This window comes from Meriones unguiculatus, chromosome 15 (assembly GCF_030254825.1).
Source record: "Meriones unguiculatus strain TT.TT164.6M chromosome 15, Bangor_MerUng_6.1, whole genome shotgun sequence".
Taxonomy (NCBI): Eukaryota; Metazoa; Chordata; class Mammalia; order Rodentia; family Muridae; genus Meriones; species Meriones unguiculatus.
Window position 1 is genome coordinate 45,935,958 of NC_083362.1, and position 19,909 is coordinate 45,955,866.

The following is a 19,909-nucleotide window of genomic DNA, read 5'->3' on the forward strand; positions in this document are numbered from 1 at the left end:
ATGGCAGTAACAATGGTGGCTGTAGTTCCAAGATCCCTTTTCTGTCTGAAGAGGTCTTGGTTTCTAAAGGGCAATTTGGCAGTATTTTTTTTATTCCTTTAAACTAAGTTTATTGTTTTGTCACAAACATTTTATTTCCAAGGTTTCAAGCTAATTGAAAGAATTAAAGAGATATGCGAAGGTGTTGGTCACAAATATTGACTACAGTGCTGATTACAAAAATGCTAACTAGGAAATTGCTTAAACAATAGTAATAGATTAAATAGTTGTATATATATATATATATATATATATATATATATATATATATATACATCATGTTACTGTCTTTTGTAGAATTGCTATTCAGACACCATAGATATATAGTTGGTAAATATCAACAATGAAATGTTTTTTAATGTGTTGTTGAGATACAATGTAACAAAACCAAAGATGTACAGTGTAAACATTTTAACATGAGTATATTTTTAGAAAAGAAATAGTAAGAGCTTTGAAAGTGATTCACTGGGTATAAGATTAATGTAATTTTAAATTTCTTTTATTTGTGTCTTTTTTTAAATTTGGTACATATATTAGTTCCTTAATAAGAAAAAAAAATTTTGTTTGACTAAAAAGAAAACTAAATTAACCAAACTATGCAAAAATGACCAGCTCCATAATAACTGAGAAATGTTACAGAATGATTTTAAGCTGAATTTATTTGTAAATTTTGTTCATTTTTGACATTGTATCACTACGTTAACCTGGGCAACTTGGAACTCACTGTGTAGACCAGGCTGAGCCCTAAACTCACAGAATTGCCTCTGTCTGCTTCCAAATGTAGAGATTCCAAGGCATGTAGCACCATACCTAGCTTGAAAACATTTTAGCTGGTCCATGCTTTTAAGGAAGTCATTTTGATTTAGTAGAGAGTGCAGCTTTCTTTCAAATCTTCCCCCCCCAAAAGAAGAAGAAAGAGGAGGAGGAGGAGGAGAAAGAGGAGGAGGAAGAGGAAGGAAAAGGAGAAGGAAGAAGGAGGAGGAGGAAGAGGAGGAGGAGGAGGAGGAGGAGGAGGAGGAGGAGGAGGAGGAGGAGGAGGAGGAGGAGGAGGAGAAGTTGGAGATCATCCACAATTTATTAGGGAAGTTCTGGGCTTTCTTCCTGTCCCTACCCTACCCTACCTAGATCCATTCCAACACCATGAAGCTGCTACTCATGGGAGACAAACCCGCTGAATTCCTGATACTCACAAGCTGCCAGGTGATAAAAACGCGTGTTAATAAGAACTCACATTGTCTGTAGACACTCAGACTAGCCAGCTCTGAAATATTATCCCTAATTTTCTTGAAAGAGAGACGTTCAAAAGATGTAGCTATTTCTCACTTGTTGACTAAGCTGGCTAGTTTACTTTTTTTTTTCCAGAGAACTTTCTGGGAAGGGGGACATAGCTGAGAACGGCTCAGTGTTTCATGGAACTTTAGCCATTTGGTGGGAAGCAGTTGAAACAAATCTCAACCAAAAATTCACTCCTACCAGAAAGTAACGGCATGCCAGTTGTTAACCCTAGTAACCTCTTGGGCTCTTCCATCTGTAGTGAGGAGGCCTCTGTCTGTTTCAACCCCGGCACTGGGTTTAGTCAGCAAGGCAAGATGTATACTAGTTTTTCCTCATCAATCACCCTGCACCATTTTCATGGTTAAGGCAACCCATTTATCCCATGCCTAAAAATACAACTTCAGAATATGGACAACATTCAAAGAAATGTATATATAAAATGTCATGCTGAAAACCTATTATCTTGTGTGCTAGTTTAAGAAACATTTTAAGAAGTTTAAATATATAAATTCACATGGCTTCACAGTGAATATAGAGGCAGCCCATTAACAGAACACAGCCAACAAATGGGCCTGCCCATCCCGTCACCTGTGAAAGGACATTCGTAGGAGGGTCTTGCTCCACGAGTAAAGAAACCCATAGTGTGACCCACTGTGAAAATAAGAGATGACCCTGCCATTTCAGGCCTGGGGTTTCCACCCCGGTGAATTCAAGGGTTGGATCTGGCCATTTCCTGGCCCTCTCCTAGTTCTGAACCTGAGCAGCTGCAGTCTTCATGGGGCATTCACCATTGCCTCTGTCACATCGGCTAACTCCTTGTGTCTGTGGCTCCTCTTCTCCACCTCTTACCTCTGCTGGCCCAATAAACCTCTGTTTTCTTGTATATTTTTCTTTTCTTGTGTCACACTATGTAATTTCCGGGAAAATCTCATTTTGACAATCTCTGTATCCTCCAATGTATGATGTATCTTTGTGACTCCCGAAGAAGAAATTTTAAAGGCAGCTACTTCCATTATTCTTCAATTTTAAAAGCTATCCCCTGGGCACTAAATGTCAATTCAGAGAATTCTACATTTGTTATCATTTCTAACCTAGCCAATAGTAATCCAAGCCATAATTTGAAACAGAGTGATTCTTGCCTGGAGACAGTGGACTCATAAATATACAGGTTGATTTATTCCTGTAATTTAAGAAGATATTAGGATTTTTAACATTTTTGGAACATTTTATTCAGTAAATTGAATATACGAGACTGGGCTAATGCATGTGCTTACAGACCTTGCATTTTTAATTGTAGATAGGATATTTTTAAATCAAATAATAATTTCAATTGAAGCTACTGTGAAATGAGCCAGGTTACTAACTCATGAAAGATTTCACAAATCAAATACTTGTATGTTTGATTTAATTAGTTTAATTTATAGACTCTAAAATATGTCATTCCCTTTTTCTATGTGTGAAATATCTGCCTGTTCTCCACAATAAGCATAGAAAATCCAACTCGGAGAGGCACAGAGAAAGCCACTAGCTGCCTGCCCATGGCGTGTTTGGTCTTACTTCTTGCTGTAACAAACTTTAGTCCATGAAAAGCCCGCTGGGCACTCCCCTCCCTGGCAGTCAGCAATGGTCAGCACAGAAAGTTTTGCATCAGGCAAAAGTTTTCAGGAAACATCTTCAGTGAGATCTCGATGAGCTGCCTCTTTGTTCCTTTCTGAGCTCTACATTATCGTAAGATGACTGAGACAGAATAGGTTCCATTATATGTGCTTTGTTCAAGAGAAATGAACAAGAAAGAGAAGACTCGTTTTCTTCACAATTTAAACAACTTCTATTTGCCTGTCCTAATTGCCCGTTTAGGGTTGCATTCAACCATAACTGAGACCCGTGGAATGAAGTGTTCACTGTGGGTCATGTAACTTACCTGAGGGCCCTGATCGCTGGGTTCTTCACTGGGTCTCCCAAACATTAGTACTTCTATGGCTAGTGGACGCAAGATGGATGGGTACTTTCCCCAAGCCACACATACCCTCTCACCACATTAGTCTTGAATTACTGTAGCCACTAGAAATCTGGGTAAACTGATTGCCTGGTTTGTGAAGCTACATAAACAGCGACCCAGGCATCAGATGCATGGATAGTAAGTTAAGTGGGAAGCCGGAAGCTGCATCATTAATCCAGATTAGGTATCAAAATATATTTCTTTTCGTTTTCCAAAGTAACATCTTAGGAACGCGTGGTGAAGTTTTCCTTTCTCATTATTGCTCTCCATGTAGCTCTCCAAAAGGATCAATCAAAAGTTAGTAAACAAACTGTTTCAAACTCACAGCAACTGTGTTTTCCAATATAGCTTGCTGATGTAGCAGAGACCGTTGTTCCTGAACATAAAGTTGTATAATACGTTAGAGCTAAATGAAGTTTAAAATGGCTTGTGATAAACCCTGAAAATGTAATGCTCTAAAATAGGAACGTCAGCAGGCTGTCTATTATGTAACCAGAATACTAGTGTTATGAGTGTAGATGGATGAGTTACAGAGTGGTGACAAAAAGGCCGTTGTCTTTCTTTGGTATGAGGGAACATGTGAAAGCAATTTTGAGGTGATTGACTGTAGAGACATGTTGAGAAATGGTAACAACAGGGCGGAGGATGAAGGCCACAGTTCTGAAGCTGTCCAGTGGCCCTCAGTTAGCTTTGGGCAAGGCAGCGTCTAGTAGAAATCATTATTGAGTCTTCAGAATGCCTCCCTCCCTTTCAGTTGAAAGTCCTGTTGTGTTGCTCCTCTGAACCGTGGGGTAATGTCCTTAGACAGTGAACTGGGGAAAGAGTTTCTTCAGTGACCAGGGCTCATCTAAGAGGGCTGGGACAGCAGAGCCTGAATGGAAGAATTTGGTGAAATAGAAGGGCGGAGTGTGATCCTACCATGTGCTGGACACGTGACTCATGAGTTCCAGATTACCGTGGCTCTGGGAGATAGGCACATGGGAGACTAATGGGAAAAGGTACTTGATGCGTCCAGCCTAGTGCTATAATCGGCCCCAAGCTTTTCATGCATGCCAATCAACATTGCTTCAGAGCTCATCTTTGGAAGAGCGTGTTGGGTTTTTCACCTTTCCCCCTTTGTTTCATTTTAGGGGAAATTTAAACATACTACGTGTGAGGAAGCTGAGTTTGGGTCAGTGTCAATCCCGAAAATGCTTTCGCTCTATGGAAGCAATGAGTTAAGATGGTTAGAGCTTTCTGGCAATTCTTGGATCATGTCTTAGACCTTGGGTGCATGCTTGTTACTGCATTCCATCTGAGAGTGTTACCCACTTGCTGTAGAAGGACTTCAAGAAGTGATTGTGACCCTTTGGTTTACAAGTGAGGCCTGGAAAGGAAAAATGCATTAAAGGGCACGTCAAGAGGCAGTGACACAGGCTGGAAGTAAAACCAGAGTTTCCTGTGAAAATGATGGTACTAGCCACTAAATTGCATTGCACATTCTAAGAATCATTTCTCCCTGTCCCCTTTCAATCAATTTTATCCAACCAGGGAAGGATAGTTTTTTTGTTTGTTTGTTTTTTGGTTTGTTTGTTTGTTTGTTTTCAAATTCAAGTTGTCAGAAGCCACCTCTCCCTTCTCAAAATGTCAGTATTTATGAGTCTTCTGACTGTGGCCACTCAGTTTCTCAGGAATGCTGTCTTCATCTCCCTATGTAGGAGGCATCCAAGAGTACTCTTCCTCTTAGACTGAGAGTCAGAGAAGGTTTGGGGAGCTCTTTGTTCATGCCTAGACTTCCTTCCCAACTTTCATTTAATGCCCTCCCTTAACAGAGCTTCCACATGGCTTCTAGCCTGATGGGTTCAGTCTTTCTGGAAAATAAATCCTTCCTGTCCCCACAGGGATAGAAAAGGGCGGTTGGCTGGCTGCCCTGAGCAGGGCAGATCGGATACCTTCCTGGGGTTTGGGACAGGGGGACCCCATGTTGGCCTTCGTAGTCTTGTCTACAGATCCTGTGTCTGTTTCCTAAGAATAGTGGGTTAGCCTCAGCTATTTTCAGCTTATGCTTATCTAATTTGGCTTTGGAAGGAAGCAGAGACCCACACATCATTGTCCCACTGTAGTAAGAACCTGGGCTGAGCATGGTTATTTGTGTGTTTGCTCATCTATTTCTATTTATTTGCTTGTGAAATGTTAGGCCTTCAGCAGCGCAGAGAATGAGTAAGGGAAATCTGAGCTCGTATGTGCAAAGAGTTACCATGTGTGAAGATCACACCATATGCTCAGGCACTGCCGAGAGCCTTCAGAAAAAAAAAACTATCTCTGGTTTGTGTTATCACCAAAAATTAACCTCACAGCATGGTTCATGATCAGAGTTAGGAAAGAGTTTTAAAACTGAAGCATATAGCTGAGCAGTCTCTGGGTGAAATCGGGGCCACCAGTGCTTGCAGGTGGCAGCAGCCAGCATCCTTGTCAGTGTTTGTGTTTTCAGATCTTCTAACAGGCAACAGGAAGCTGTCCTCCAAGTGTGTTCACACTGGGAACAAATGTTTGCTAAGTGAATAGACTGACTGGAAGGGAGAAGTTGTGGCTACCACCACGTGTGTGCAGTAAAAGCATTCACAGTTTAAAATAAAAATAAAAATAAAAAAAAACCTCTTCAAAATCCTAAGAATTAAAATGAAACGAATTTGCACCTGTTTTATTTTGCCAAGAACAAATTTTTTTTTCTTGAAAAATAAAAATACATTCACCTGTCAGTAACTTTCCCCAGCACCTGATATATTTTTTTACCACTGCATTATTCCTGGTATTCTGACTTGTGTAATTGTTAGCAAAGGGATTCATCTAATACAGTATTCAGAGTTGATGACTGATTTACATAGCCTTAGGCTGTGAAGGATGGGGCAGTAAAATTTTCATATTTGCCTCTCCCCCCTGCAGCGAGGGCTTATTGATGGAGCCTTTAGTTTCGAGGCCACCTCAGTTCCACCTTGAGCTAGCATAGATAACAGTGATGAGTTTGGCAGTAGCATTGGCTCCAGTGTGACGTCTTCCTCCTGTGCACCTCCTTGTTCAGGAGACACTAGAGCCTGGCCATGTCCTAGGTTTGGTTATAAATCCCCTGCCTCTTGGCACAGTTCGTAAGAGGGTCCAGACTCCATTTGCCATTTCAGGTCCATCCTAGCGACCTAGATCTGTGTTCAGTTGACGACTGCTTTGCCTTTGAATGAATCCTGGCCAGGCTCTGTATCCTTTATTATGTGAATGTTTCCCCTGTATGCTTGTGCACGCCTGGTGCCCACAGAGGCCGGAAAGGGGTGTCAGATCCCCTGGAACTGGAGTTGCAGACGGTTGAGAGTGCCAGTGTGTGTGCTGGGGACTAAAGCCATCTCTGCAAGGGCAGCCAGTGCCCTTCATCACTGAGCCATCTCTCCGTCCCCGTTTACACTCTGATGCATCAACTTTCTACTTTAAATAATGTCTCATTTCAGTGTACCTCTTGATCTTACATGTATGCCCTTGAACAAAAAACCAGAGATTACTAGTGGGTTCTTGGACCCTACCCCGTGTACAGGCCCCACTGTGGGACAGTTTTTCCTGGTTTTGAACCAGGAGAGGCACTTGCTTCATTTGTGTTCTGAGTTTGTTTGCTTGTGTGAGCAGACTGATGAGTTGAGAACTATAAAGAGACATAGAAAAACCTAAAGTGAGTTTTGCAGACTCTCTATCAAGTAAAATAAATAAAAGAGAATAAAAATTTTTTGGTTTTTGAGACCACTGTATACCCAGCAAAAGCTAACAGGTAAAGGGGGGAGGGATAAGCAGTGTTTTTTTTTTCTCTGTTTCAATAATTATCCAAGATACCTGGCTTAACTAGTCACCCACACTATAGATCTGTGTCTTTGGCCTTGTGCACAGGCATCTCAGGATGTTCTCGTGGGTCTCCTGCTGTTTTCCTTTTAAGAGGCTTTGGCTTTAAATAGCTGGATTTAATGGCAGGAACCCTCAGCCTCTTTTCCCTAAGGCCCTTTTCCACTGCTCCCTCAGAGGGAAAGCATTCTTAATTTCTCCCTGTCTGTGTTGATGATAGAACAGCCAGCTGCAGGGTGACTCAGTGCTGGCATACCTGAATTCAGGGCTTGACTCCACAGACAATTCCTCTCCTCTTCTGCAGCCTGGTAGGCCAGGGAAGCAGAGAAGGTTAAAGGGTAATGAATTTCTCTAGAGTGATAAGCTACATTCCAAGTGGATTTACAGCACAAAAAACCCGTGTGTTTGAGGGGAGAAATGAGAAAGGGGAGAGGGGGTCGACACACACACACACACACACACACACACACACAGATACACAAGCACAGCCATCTAGGGAGAGCTGCCCCAGGTGTTCTCTAAGCCACATCTAATTGCAGCTTCTAGCAAGAGGATCTACCTTCTGTGCACGGTTCTTTAGAGCTTGGAGCACTCTTGCTCCAAAGATGCTCTTCCCAGTATGTTCAGGACTGTTGTACAGTTCCAGCTGGCCCCTTTCAGTTCCCTTCCTGATCAAAGTACACAAGATTTTTCCAAATATCTTGATTCCAGACTTTTCAACCTAGGGGAGCAACAGAATGGGGATGGAAAGTCTAGTCTGGAAACCACATCTGAGGACGGTTGTGGGAAAGGAAACTTGGCCCCATTTAAAGCTTGCTAAAGCAGCAAAATCACTTCATTGAAATGTGGGGTCTTGATTGCACAGCTCAAGAGGAGGCCCCTTGTCTGTACTCCAGTAGATGTATTTGGTGAATCTTAAAGGCTATGTCATTGCTATCTGCTAATCAAGGGCCAGAACCAGCCCACACACATCTGCCTCTCTCTCCTGTTGCTTGTTATGGAAAAAAAAAACCCTCCGCTTTTTTAGATGAAGTCACTTCCAGTTTTGCAGAAAGCAAGATCGAATGGATGTGGGTCCCAGATAGTTTCACCTCCTATAAACCCTTTCCTATCTTCCACTCACAATAGACAGGATGCCCTCCTAGTTTTCAGATGCTAAATATAACCATGTTTGTGTTGCCATATTACCTCTTAAAGAAAGAAACCTTGTCTCTGTTTAGCTTACCCCTTGAAGTAAGGGGGAGGGCAACTGCAGATATTTGCTATTCAGACCCATTCTCATTTGCCCTTAAAAACTAAATACACAATTAACTGTACTGAACAATGACTTTTGTAAGTACTGGGCAATAGTTCTGAATAGAAATAGTCACGGTTACTGAAGGGCGCTTGCTTTTGAAAGGAACTCATTTCACAAAGCCTGTAAGAAAATTCCAGGCCATATTCTCACATCATATCCATGGGAACTGCAGTTGCTTGATGTCAGAAGAGGCTTAAATGGAATGAAACATTTGCCTTGGGAGTTTGTTTTGAGAGCAGTTGCTTTAGAAGGCATTTTGGAGCTAACCTAAGCTTAACTAATCATGTGCAATTATGTGCCTATGTCCATAATTTTGATGATGTGAGTCATTAGCTCAAACCTTGTCTTCCATCCCATGGAGAACAGATGCATTGGCTAAAACCAAGAGTTTTCTATGATAGCTCTGTTCTCAGTGGGAAAGTATGTTGGTGTTTCCTGCTTTTGTGCAATGGGGTGATTTTGACCTTTGCCTACATTCCTTGATGGAATCTTGATGGATAATTACACATGTAATTATCACCGGTAAAGAATTAGGAGATGCTTCATCCAGCTTTTCTTACCAGCTTTGCTCCTGTGCCTCCCAGGCCACCGCCAAAACCAAGACTGATTACCGCCAAGGGGTCTTGTTACTCTGCTGTCCTCCCGCTTTGGTGACCATTTGTAGAAAATGCACATAGCTTTTGCTTCTGACGACATTTCAAAGTGCTTTCTGGGTATACACCAGAAAATACTTCCAATTCGAGAGAAAACAGCCACGAGACTGTTAGTTCTTTGCTGTACCAAACCAGCTCCCAGCATCAAAGGCACACCTTTGACATCTTGCAGGGGTAGTGTTTCATAGCTAAACATGACATTTAGGAAATGTCAGCTGTGAATGACTTTTTAGAGAATTGTCGTAAAGTCTGGTTGGATATTCCTGCAGTCTCCGACTTACAAGAGCTCAACAAACAAGTTTCCCCGTAGACACAATAAGAGGCTACCCCTCCTCCCTCTCTTCCTCCTCCTTCTCGCCTTCCTCCCTCTTCTTTCTCTCTCCTTCCTTTCTCTCTCCCTCCTCCCTCGCTCCCTTCTTTCTTTTTACCTCCTCCCTCCCTCCTCTCTTTTTCCCCCTCCCTCTCTCCCTCCTTCCTCTCTTCCTTTTTCCTCTCTTCCTCCTTCTCTCCCTCCTCCCTCTTTCTTCCTCTCTCCCTCCTCCCTCTTTCTTCCTCTCTCCCTCCTCCCTCCCTCCTTCCTCCCTTCCTCCCTCCTCCCTCTCCCTTCTTCCTCTCTCCTTCCTCTCTTCCTCCCTCCTCCCTCTCCCTTCTTCCTCTCTCCCTCCTTCTTCTCTCCCTCCTTCCTTTCTACCTCCTCCCTCTCTTCCTCTTTCCTTCCTCCCTCCTCCTTCTCTTCTTCCTCTCTCCCTCCTTCTCTCCCTCCTCTCTCTCTTCCTCCTTCCTTTCTCCCTCCTTTCCTCTCTCTCTCTTGAGGGGGCCCCTTTTCTCTTTCTTTTCTACCTTTCCACTCCTGAGTGTGGCAGCCCTTCAGTGTGAGCCTGTGAGCACCCTTCTTGGAACACCATGACTTCTAAGGTTAAGAACTAGGGGTGGGAAGTAGACACAGTTAGGAGATGCTCCTAGGGGTAGGTGGTAAGTAGCACCAGGTATGGAGTGCCAGGATTTTTTTTTCTAGTAGGTTATAATTCTTTTGGACTTATTTCACTTTCTATAAAAATCAGATGTTTATAAAAGAGAAAAAGAAAAAAAAATCCCTTTTCATTGAGGTGTTGACATGAATTGGGTCATGCTACTGACCACACCTACACACACAGACACAGGCATGTTCTCAAATCAGTACATATGTTCAGCAGTTTATATTTCATTGTTTGTAAAAGATTTGCACACGGGCATTTGGTCTCTGTAGTTGCTGTTCAAAGGATGGAACAAGGACTCAGAGAACTTGAAATATTCCAGTTGCTAAAAGCAAGACTGTGAGCTCCAGGTTTAAATTCTGAACTGTGTTCTGCTTCCATTCTGTACTGCGGCCCTTTGTGCCTTTTTAAACAGAGAGGCAAACACATTTGCAGACGATTGGCAAACAGAATATACCTCAGAGCATCTCCAGCCACCTCCAGCTTTAACATTCGGCTGTTCTGTAAGATCCTTGTATGTATAGGAAGGTTGAAAATTAGCTGAGTCTTAGGCAGAGTTCTTTATTTCCAGTTCTTCAGACTGATATGATAGTATTGCCTATACAACACACTAAAACTCGTCTCTTAAGACTTTACATCTGAGGGCTGGGGAGGTGGTTCAGTGCCTGAGAGTACTTGTTGTGTAAGCATGGAGAGCTGAAATTGAGTTTCAGACACCCACATAGAAGCTGAACATAGTCACACAGGGGGAGGGGGAGAAGGGAGCCTGACACTGGAGGGAGCCCCCTGGCCAGCTAGCCAAGCCGAGCCGGTGGGCCTGAGGCTCGGGGACTCAAGGAAATGAGCAGTGAGTGGTAGAGGAGAACAGCAATGTCCTTTCCCGGCCTCCACATGTGTATTGAATGGGAATACTATACCCACACATGTGGACACACACATACCACACATGTGCATATCACACGCGCACACACGTTTTATGTTCTATTTATAGACCTAAGCCCACACGAATAGTGTTTTTATGCCTGTGGTTTTTGAATGACTCACCCGGTATATTCTTGGTAAGTGAGCATTTTTTATCTATAATATTTTATTGGCGTTCCATACCAGAAAGCAAACTCATTAAATATATTAAATATTTGCGTGTGGGGGGCCTTTCTAATGAAAGTCTAGATAACATCGTTCTGAAAGTGATAGGCACGTGGCAAACGTGCCTGACGTGTGAGCACATTACATGGGCCTGTTTAAGGAGTGCTAATGACACTGGTAGAGTGTCCCTCTGACCGAGCAAACAATGGGAGCATCATAACACATGAACTAGCACCATTATCTGAGGTAGAAAAAAGCCTCACATTTTGCATAAATCCAGAAGTAAAAACGGTTTCAAGAAAAAAAAAGTGTTAAGAAGTATATTTAGCTTAGAAGGAGGGGAAGAAAAAAAAAAACCAACAAGTGATCATGAACACTGCTTTTTTCCCCCCTCCCAAAGTATAAAAACAGTTTCCATTCTTTGATGCTATGATGTCATGCTCTGAGTGAGATACAGTGAAGGAGATGGAATCATACAAATGAAAAAGAAATTTGTTATCAACTGACTTAACTGGAAGTAAAAATCTGGAGACTGCTTGGTAAAGAACTTATGAAGCCTTAATAATCATGGAATTATCATTCTCGAGGATATAGATGGACTTTGTTGGAATAAAAACTATTGTATCATTTCCATCTTCAAAGACACTGAATTTCATGAGTTTCTTCTTAGTTTGGGTTGGGCTTTTCTCGGACATGTACTTAGCCATCTGTTCTGCCACTGGAGAGGCCACTGCAGTCCAAATGGTTCAAGCTGTGAGCTCTGCTGCAGTCCTCCACACACCTGGCTGACTAATAGAACTGCTGCGAAGGAAAGCCAGACTCACTGTGTCATTAAATGCTGCCCTGCCTCCCAAACACTGGCAGAAGTTAGAGGCTCAGGCCCTCAGCTCCGCCTGTTATTTTCTTTGGACACAGGCGGGAGTTATGAAGACCAATGATTTCTGCCATTGAAAAAAAAGAAACGTAGTGAAGAGAAAGCAATTATACAACTCACATGTTTTTTGTCATTCTTGTTAAATGCCCACTTTTCTTAGTCTAAACAAGAACTGAACAGCCAACCCAGACCAAATTTCCTTTTCCATACCTCGATTCTTCCTGGCCAGGCGTTAAGACACAGTTGCTTTTTATTTATGTAGCGAGGGAAAAAACAAAATAAAACTATTCTCATTTCACATTGACTGAATATGGCGCCTGGGTTTAGGTTTAGATCAGTTTGCATTGGAGTAGACCATCAGAATACTCCCTGTGAAACGGCATTGGGTTTTGAAGTCTCTGCTGCTATTTTAGAGCATGGTTGTACCTCTCCTACTGTACTGGGAATGTCATCCTGGAAGATGACAAGGTAAAGCAGCTTGTGGCTGAAGGCACCCAGACACACACAGTTGCTTACCGGCCGAGACTCAAACAGCCCTGCCCTCATGCAGAGCAGCGTTGCTGTCAGTTACCAAGCACTCCTGCCGCAGCCGTGTTCCAAAAGCCTCCTGGACCTACTAAGCGAATAAATGGTGTTGTCTGGACTAAGCGAATAAATGGTGTGGTCTGGATTAAATAATATCTGCCTCAGAGCAAAGTGCTGGCGACCGGCAGGAGACCAGATGGCAGGTGTATTTTCTGCAGAGCCCTATTTGGAAAGTAAGCTTTGTGCAATTTTTGCTCATTTCTTACCATCTTAGACCATTTTTGAAATAAATTGTTGAAGAATCTAGCACATCAAAAACTGAAGTGTGCAGGCCCAGGCCCATCGTGGGCCTGGATTTTCTTTTCCTGCAGCTCTGTAATGACCTAACCCCCTCATCCCATCTCACCTTTACCTGGTCAACTTAACCCAGAGGTAACCCTCAAAACTGAAAATACAGTGAAGGTATTTTAAAATACAGGAAAAATCTGACTGAACCCGCTCACAAATTTATTACTGGTCTCTATCTGGTGGTTGATTAGAAAACTTGCTTACACTCAGAAACCCAGCACATGTTCACAGCACACACACACAAAGGGAATGCTTCCCTATTTCAAGGCAGAGAAGCATTGAAATTGCTTCTTCCAGCAAACCTTCAAGATTTACCCCGTCTCCTGGACTAAAGATGCAGTCTTTGGACAGTAGGATGAACTCCAGGCTTTTAAGTAGAAGCAAAGAAACATCAGCTCATACTGGGATTGCTTAGCATAGAAAACCAGATGGAAACTTTCAGAAATCACTTAGGGTTGTGAGTTTTGCAAGGGGCAGGATCACCTGGCCTCTGAGATAGCATCTTCCTTCATACCTTGCTGGCTGGCAAGGCCTTGTTATGTTTATTCTAGTAGACTCCCACTTTCACACTTCCTTCTTCCCTTGCTGCTTTATCAGGTAGACTTTTGAGCAATTTCAGTCAACCCCAAACCATTCTACCCACAGTGTATATTGATTTCAGGCTGATCTTTATAAAGTGTTGACATGACTTTGTTTCTAATTTTAGATGTCCAGCGATTCCCTATCGTCCTATAGCCAACCAAATCCAGATTTCTGTGTTTCGGTTTCATGTTATAGGATGGAACCAACCTCCACTCTCTTCAAATCACTGACTTTGTTTCCTACTATTCTACAGCATGTTCGTGCCCACGGCAGTGTGATGGAAGCCAGGCTCTATCCCATCTCTGTTGAAAAGTCTGCTCTTGAACAGGGTGTTTCAAAATGAGTCTCCACTGGAACACCCTGGCCCCTCCTTCTCGCTCTGCAAGTCCTACCTATCCAGCTGTTACTGACTTGAGTCCCACACTCTTGTTCAAGTGGAAGTCTCTTGACAGTGCACTTAACACCAACGTTTTTCGCATATTTTCAATTTCCATCCGAATAGTTCTATAAAGCACAAGACATAGTCATACTGAAATACATATTTGACATTTATAAATAACATGTACATAGTGGGCCCTCTATTCTATGGGTTTAACCAACTGTTAAATCAAAAAACACCCAGAAAAAAAAAAGCCTGCTGAAATTATATAGATTTTTTTTCCTGGTCATTATTCTCTAAATGATACAGTGTAACAATTTTCTACATAGCATTTATGTTTGTTAGGTGGTATAGCTAATCTAGATGATTTAATGTATACCAAAAATTCTATAGGTTATAATCAAACACCATGTTATTTTCTATAAGGAACTTGAGTGTCTATGGATTTTGGAGTCCTGGGATGACAGTCTCACTGATACTGAATATATTGAATGATTCTGCCTCCTTCCTCCCTTCATCCATCCTTCTTTCCCTCCTTCCCTCCCTCCCCTCCCCTCTCCTCCCCTTCCTCATGTGTATGTATTCCACGTCGAGGCACTATAGTGAATGATAAAAACCTGCAGAGTGTCAATGTCAGAACAATCTCATTGGAGTTTCAGGGACCCAGCAAACTGCCCACCTACATCCATTAATTCTCTTATTCACAAATTATTTAGTGATGTCCCACAGCGTGCCATGCGGTGTGGAGATGGAGGAAGTGAGCAAGAGGAGACTAACTGTTATTTTTTTTTATCTGGTAGATGTTTTACTAGAAGATGTGGCTTCAGAGCTGGGTATTACTAAAATAATTCCTCCCCAGGGGAAGACATAAGCAGCGTCTATCCCTTCTCCCAGGTCCCAGCAATAAAGAAAGGCACAGCACAACTCCACCAAAGTTTCTTCCAGGGAACTTACGAGTTAATTGAACTTTTTTACAGAACATAAGTGAGGAGTGTAGGTGCTCTCTCCTAAAAGGCCACACCTACCTACCGCAGCAGGGATGAGGGCTTCCCAGTTGGAGCCTATGGATGGGGTCTCCACCCCAGTCTCCTGCCGCTTTCATACATAACTGCAGCCATTCCCCCAGGCAGGCACTGTGCCATTAAGGTCAAGTTGGCTGCATATACCAATGTGGAGGAAGTAGCCAGATTCTCAGGCCTTGTGACTCTCCACTCTGCCATGAGGGGATGTGAACAGACATCAGGCCTAGCTGAGATACTCTCTTGCAAGTTGGTTCAGCTGAACTCCCAAAGAGGGTGGCAGTTGCATGGTTTGGAGGTCAGTCATGTTCAACATGGGGCCGGGAAGATTTGTAAGTACTTTACCCCTGCGTAGGGCAGGTACATCATGGACAAAGGGGCACTGCACCCCATTTTCTACAATTTTTGTTTCTAACCAGGCTCAGAGCCTGTACTTCGAGCTACTTTAAGGCCAAGAACAAGTGAGACAGACACAGGCTTCGCAGGCAAAGTGAGGGGAGAGTTAGTAGAGCATGACAGGTTTACCCTTTCAACGCACCTATGAACTAAGCAGGAGAGAAAACTGGTGTCAGGGGCCCAGCAGTGTCTGAGTGATGTGCGTTCCTCCCTGGTAAGTAATCCTCTCTGCTTAGCCTTTATTGCGTTCGAATACGGTTTTCCGGAGGTTCAAATGTACCTGCCCCAAATGAAGGACACCGTTTCTCTTCTCAAAAGAACTAACAGGATGCACGGGGCCCAGTGTTAGGGTCAGCAGACTTGTGTTCAGTGAAAATGTATACATTCTGAAGCCCGAGGCTCTGCTGTTCTATGGCCCCCCACTGTGAGTGTGTGTGTGTGTGTGTGTGTGTGTGTGTGCACACTCATGCATATGTATGCATACCCATGCTCACCTCTGTCTGTCTGTCTTTAACACAGCATAGCTGTTAATCTTATCTGAACACACATTCTGAAGCCCCTCTCTACCGCCACCCCTGCCCACCTACACACGCCTAGACACAGAATAAGTACATACCCTTCCTACCACACTTTGCCGACTCTGACACAGTGTAGAGCTGACACGGTCACATGAAACAAAAGGCAGAGAAACAAAAACCTTGTTTCTAGCTGCTGGTAAGCAAAATAAACAAATTCAGCTGGAGAGGGGGGAGGAAGAGAATGTGAAAAGGGAAGAAGGGTGAGTGGGTGAGGAGTAAAGAGACTGGAATCACATTTAAACGAAGAAGCTCAGACCCCTGCATGAAAAAGCTTTCCCGAGTCACCTGCTCTGTCAGGGAAGAACGCTAATGCTGTGGAAAATGAGAATCTGTCCGGTTAGAAAGTATCCACAGAGGAAGACTCAATAACTAAAGTGATGATGCATGCATTCGGGGTGCTCTTACCCAGCGCTTTTAGTTGTACATTGTGTCCTCACCTCCCTTGGTCAGACGGTTCCTCACCTCCCTTGGTCAGATGGTTCCTCACCTCCCTTGGTCAGACGGTTCCTCACCTCCCTTGGTCAGGAATAGTAATCTTAAGTTCATGACTAGGTGTGTGACCCAACAAGTCAGTCCTGTGCCACCACAAGCTTATTTGGGAATATGTGTTTGGGGATACACATTTCTCGATCTTGTCTCTCATTTGCACACCCCACTTGAATGGTGAAAATTAAACACGGGAATTATTTGATGTTTTCTTGTGCTTCTATATACTTATCCCAAAGATTCAGGTTTTTTAAAACACGGTAACGGTAATTCAAATTCAGTTCCTTGCCTCTCTGTGTAAGCAATTCAGAGTGTCAGGACGTGTGTTACAGACATTGAGAGCATCCAGCCTTATCCAAAGGCTCATGAATGATGGAAATCCCGGGAGGCTGATGTGGGAAATTTTGGAGTTAAGTATTGCTTGGGTTATTGATTTGGTTGCTGTAACAGAAGACAAATAGCAGTGACCTAAAAACAAGCCAACCAGTCTCTCTGTAGTGTAATAAGCTGAGCATTTTGATGGGGGAAGCCCCATGATGATGGGACCCAGACATCTTCTGTCAGCTGCTGCTGCACTTTCTGGCTTCCATTTCAAGGTCTTGCCCCAACCCTGCAGGGGAGTACCTAAAGGAAGTGGAATGCCCTTCCTTCCAAAGGTGCCTAGAATCCTGCAGATCACTTCCGCTCGCATCCCCTTGACCAGAACATGCCACCAGCCCTATGGAGTTGCAAGGGGACCGAGAACCATGGTTTTGACCTGAGAAATGCCTTCTAGCTGTTGATAAGCAAAACCAGATTCCATGGAGAAAAAGAAAGCACGAGAGGGAGAGGAGGAGGTCGAGGGGGTAAGGAGGGAAGAAGACATTGAAAGCACATGTCAAGCCAAGAAGCCTGGGTCTCTGAATAGAAGGCAAGAATAGATACTGGGACAACAGTTCACTCTGCCTCTGGCTTTACTGGGCTGAGCTGTGAAGCATGTTTTGACCCAGAGTTCAGCGAGGGGACTTGTAAACAAAACAGAAAATGCCTTAGGATTTAAAGTAGGAGAAAAATCTTCTATGTAGTAGGAGCTTGCGATTGCAAATTTGTGCATCTCAGATCTCAACACTTGTGGCAAGATAAGCTCTCTCCCACTTTAAAAAAAAAAAAAAGAACTGAGGAAATAGCTTAGTTGGTCTGCAAAGTGCTTGAGTGCAACAGTAAGGATCTGAGTTCAACCGCTAGGACCCACCATGTGAAAAAACAGACAAGGCAATGCATGCCTATAATCCCAGTGATGGGGAGATGGGGACGGGGGGTTCCTGGGGCTCACCGAGCAGCCAAAATAGCTTAGTTAGTGAGCCCCAGGCCCCTGGGAAAGACCCTGTCTCAAACCAAGAAACAAATAATTTAAAAAACAACCAAGGCTGGCTCCTGAGAAATGATACCTGAGGTTGACCTCTGGACTTCACACATGTGCATCCACATTGGCTCTCTCTCTCTCTCTCTCTCTCTCTCTCTCTCTCTTTCTCTCTCTCTCTCTCTCACACACACACACACACACACACAGGAACGGGGGTGCTGGGGACAGGGAGAGGGAGACAGAGAATCGTAATTTGTACAGATACCTATTGCTACTATACACTTGAATCAAAGTAAATTTTCCAGGTGACAATCTCAGACTTACTAAGTTCTGCTTAAAACCATAGTCACTTCATGTGTGATTCTAGGACACACAAACCTTGCTGCCCTTTGGCCCAGATCGTCCTCAGAGTCTAGGCTCCACTTCCGTGAAAGGGACAGTATAGGATAGACGTGAGTAGACCGGAGGCCTGTAATGATCACAATTAAGCTTTCAGCGCTGGTGAATGAAAAACTTGTGGTTTAAAAAGAAAAAAAAAATCCGCTACTGCCACCAACACCATATTGTAAAATGAGCGTCTCTTTAAGAATGTCTGCTCCAGGAAAATAACCATAAAGAGACGCTCTGCTGCGCACAGTGCCACACAGACTCCGTCTGAGACTTGCCGTTTGTTTACTTGATTAGCCGAGCGCTTTTCCTTGTTAGTGTCCACATTCATCCTTTTCAGTTATTACTCTGCTTCTCATCTCGCCCTGACAAGACCAACCTGGATTTTGACAGTCAGGATGATTTTTATCCATTTAAGCTGCTGGAAGCAAAAATCTGGTTTTGCCCATTACTTTCATTATTAGGAAAAGCAATAAAACCAGGCTGGAATTAGATCAAGGCTATCTATGATTTTTGCTAGGAAAAAAAAAAGTAAACATGCATCTCCACCTTCATATTGGGTTAATTTCAGCCTCTATGAGGTATTAAAACTACCTGTACGAGTGTGATTCTGAGCAGGTCATTTACTTGACTACTGAAGGAATAATCTAACGATGGCGGCTCACATGAGTTGAGTGGTTAATACACACCTTCTCTTCCCCAGGTTCTGTGGTCAGAGCTGAAAGCCCTGCTTAGACCCACCGCAAGTACATGGCTGGAACACAGGAAATCGGAGCTTCGGCGAACAAGTAAACTGTCCCTGTTCACTTTGCTGTCCCTGTCCCATTTAGATAGCTTATGCGTTCTGTACAGGAGTGAGCCTTGCTGCCAAGGACATAAAAACGGGTTGGTGGGGAGTGGAAAAATCAGCAGCCGTGATTAAGGTTGGAGAGGGACGTGGCAAGAGAAAGATGGTCAGAGATAAGGTAGAGGAAAGATGGAGGCACAAGCCAAGGGCCGTAGCAGGGTGCCATCAGGAACCCGGGAGAGCTATGGCGTCAGTTCTTCAGAGCTTCAGGGAAGGACGTGTGACTCTGGCCCTTAGAACTGAGATGTTTTGCACCAGGTTTATACTGATTTGTTACAGCATTCCTAGCAAAGGCATGTGCTCAGTTCTCCGTCCAGTTCTGTGTGACCAGGATGATCCATGGCTCCTGGCGGCTGCAAACATTAGGTAGAGTAGCTCACGAAAGTGCTGGCAGAGGGGGCAAGGTGTTCCTACCTGCAAGGCCTGAACGTGGGGACACGTAGCGCTGCAGTGGGCTCTTATATTGGCCTTGACACTTTAAAGGGACTTCACAAATCTCCCCTCAGATTTATCTTCTCTTGATGCTGTATTTCAGTTCTCAGAATACATTTTTTTCTGGAAAGTTCCTTCTGAGGCCTCCCATGTACTTTGGTAGCTCCTTTCTCAAAGCAGTTTTCCCCTCTCTTCTCCTTTTCCATTGGAGACGTTTCTGGCAATTTTGTTGGGGAGTGCGGAGGGGCTGAGGAGGGGTGTTCTCAGCAGAGGCGTGAAGTGTCAGCCTCCTGGAACCCAGGTAAGGGAGGGGAGGTCCCAGAGGACGCTGCCCTTCCAGAGCAGTAGTTACTAGGTCAGGACCTGGCTGGCTAGGAAGAATAAACTTTATGACTTTTTCTTTTAACTAACGGGAAGTTCTTGAGTGTATGAGACTCAGAAAGTCTCTTAATAGGCCACCCTTCACAGTCTCATGTCCACTGACTTGCCTGTGGCCAGTGATAGCTTGGGAGCAGGGCCTGGGGCAAATGAGCTGAAGG

At 43.7% G+C, this 19,909-nt stretch overlaps 1 protein-coding gene across 14 annotated transcripts in view; it reads left to right on the plus strand.

The window, feature by feature from the left end:
• The window catches only part of Spats2l (spermatogenesis associated serine rich 2 like), a 166,746-nt gene that overhangs the window by 38,712 nt on the left and 108,125 nt on the right, over positions 1-19,909 (plus strand). For 5 of the 14 annotated variants that reach the window (XM_060368385.1, XM_060368382.1, XM_060368383.1 and 2 more), the window contains exon 3: positions 18,795-18,879. The exons of the other annotated variants lie outside the window; for them this stretch is intronic. In XM_060368385.1, coding sequence (XP_060224368.1) covers positions 18,842-18,879 — 38 coding nt within the window. In that variant the 5' untranslated portion in view covers positions 18,795-18,841. The remainder of the gene's footprint in view (positions 1-18,794; positions 18,880-19,909) is intronic. 14 annotated transcript variants of the gene reach the window in all.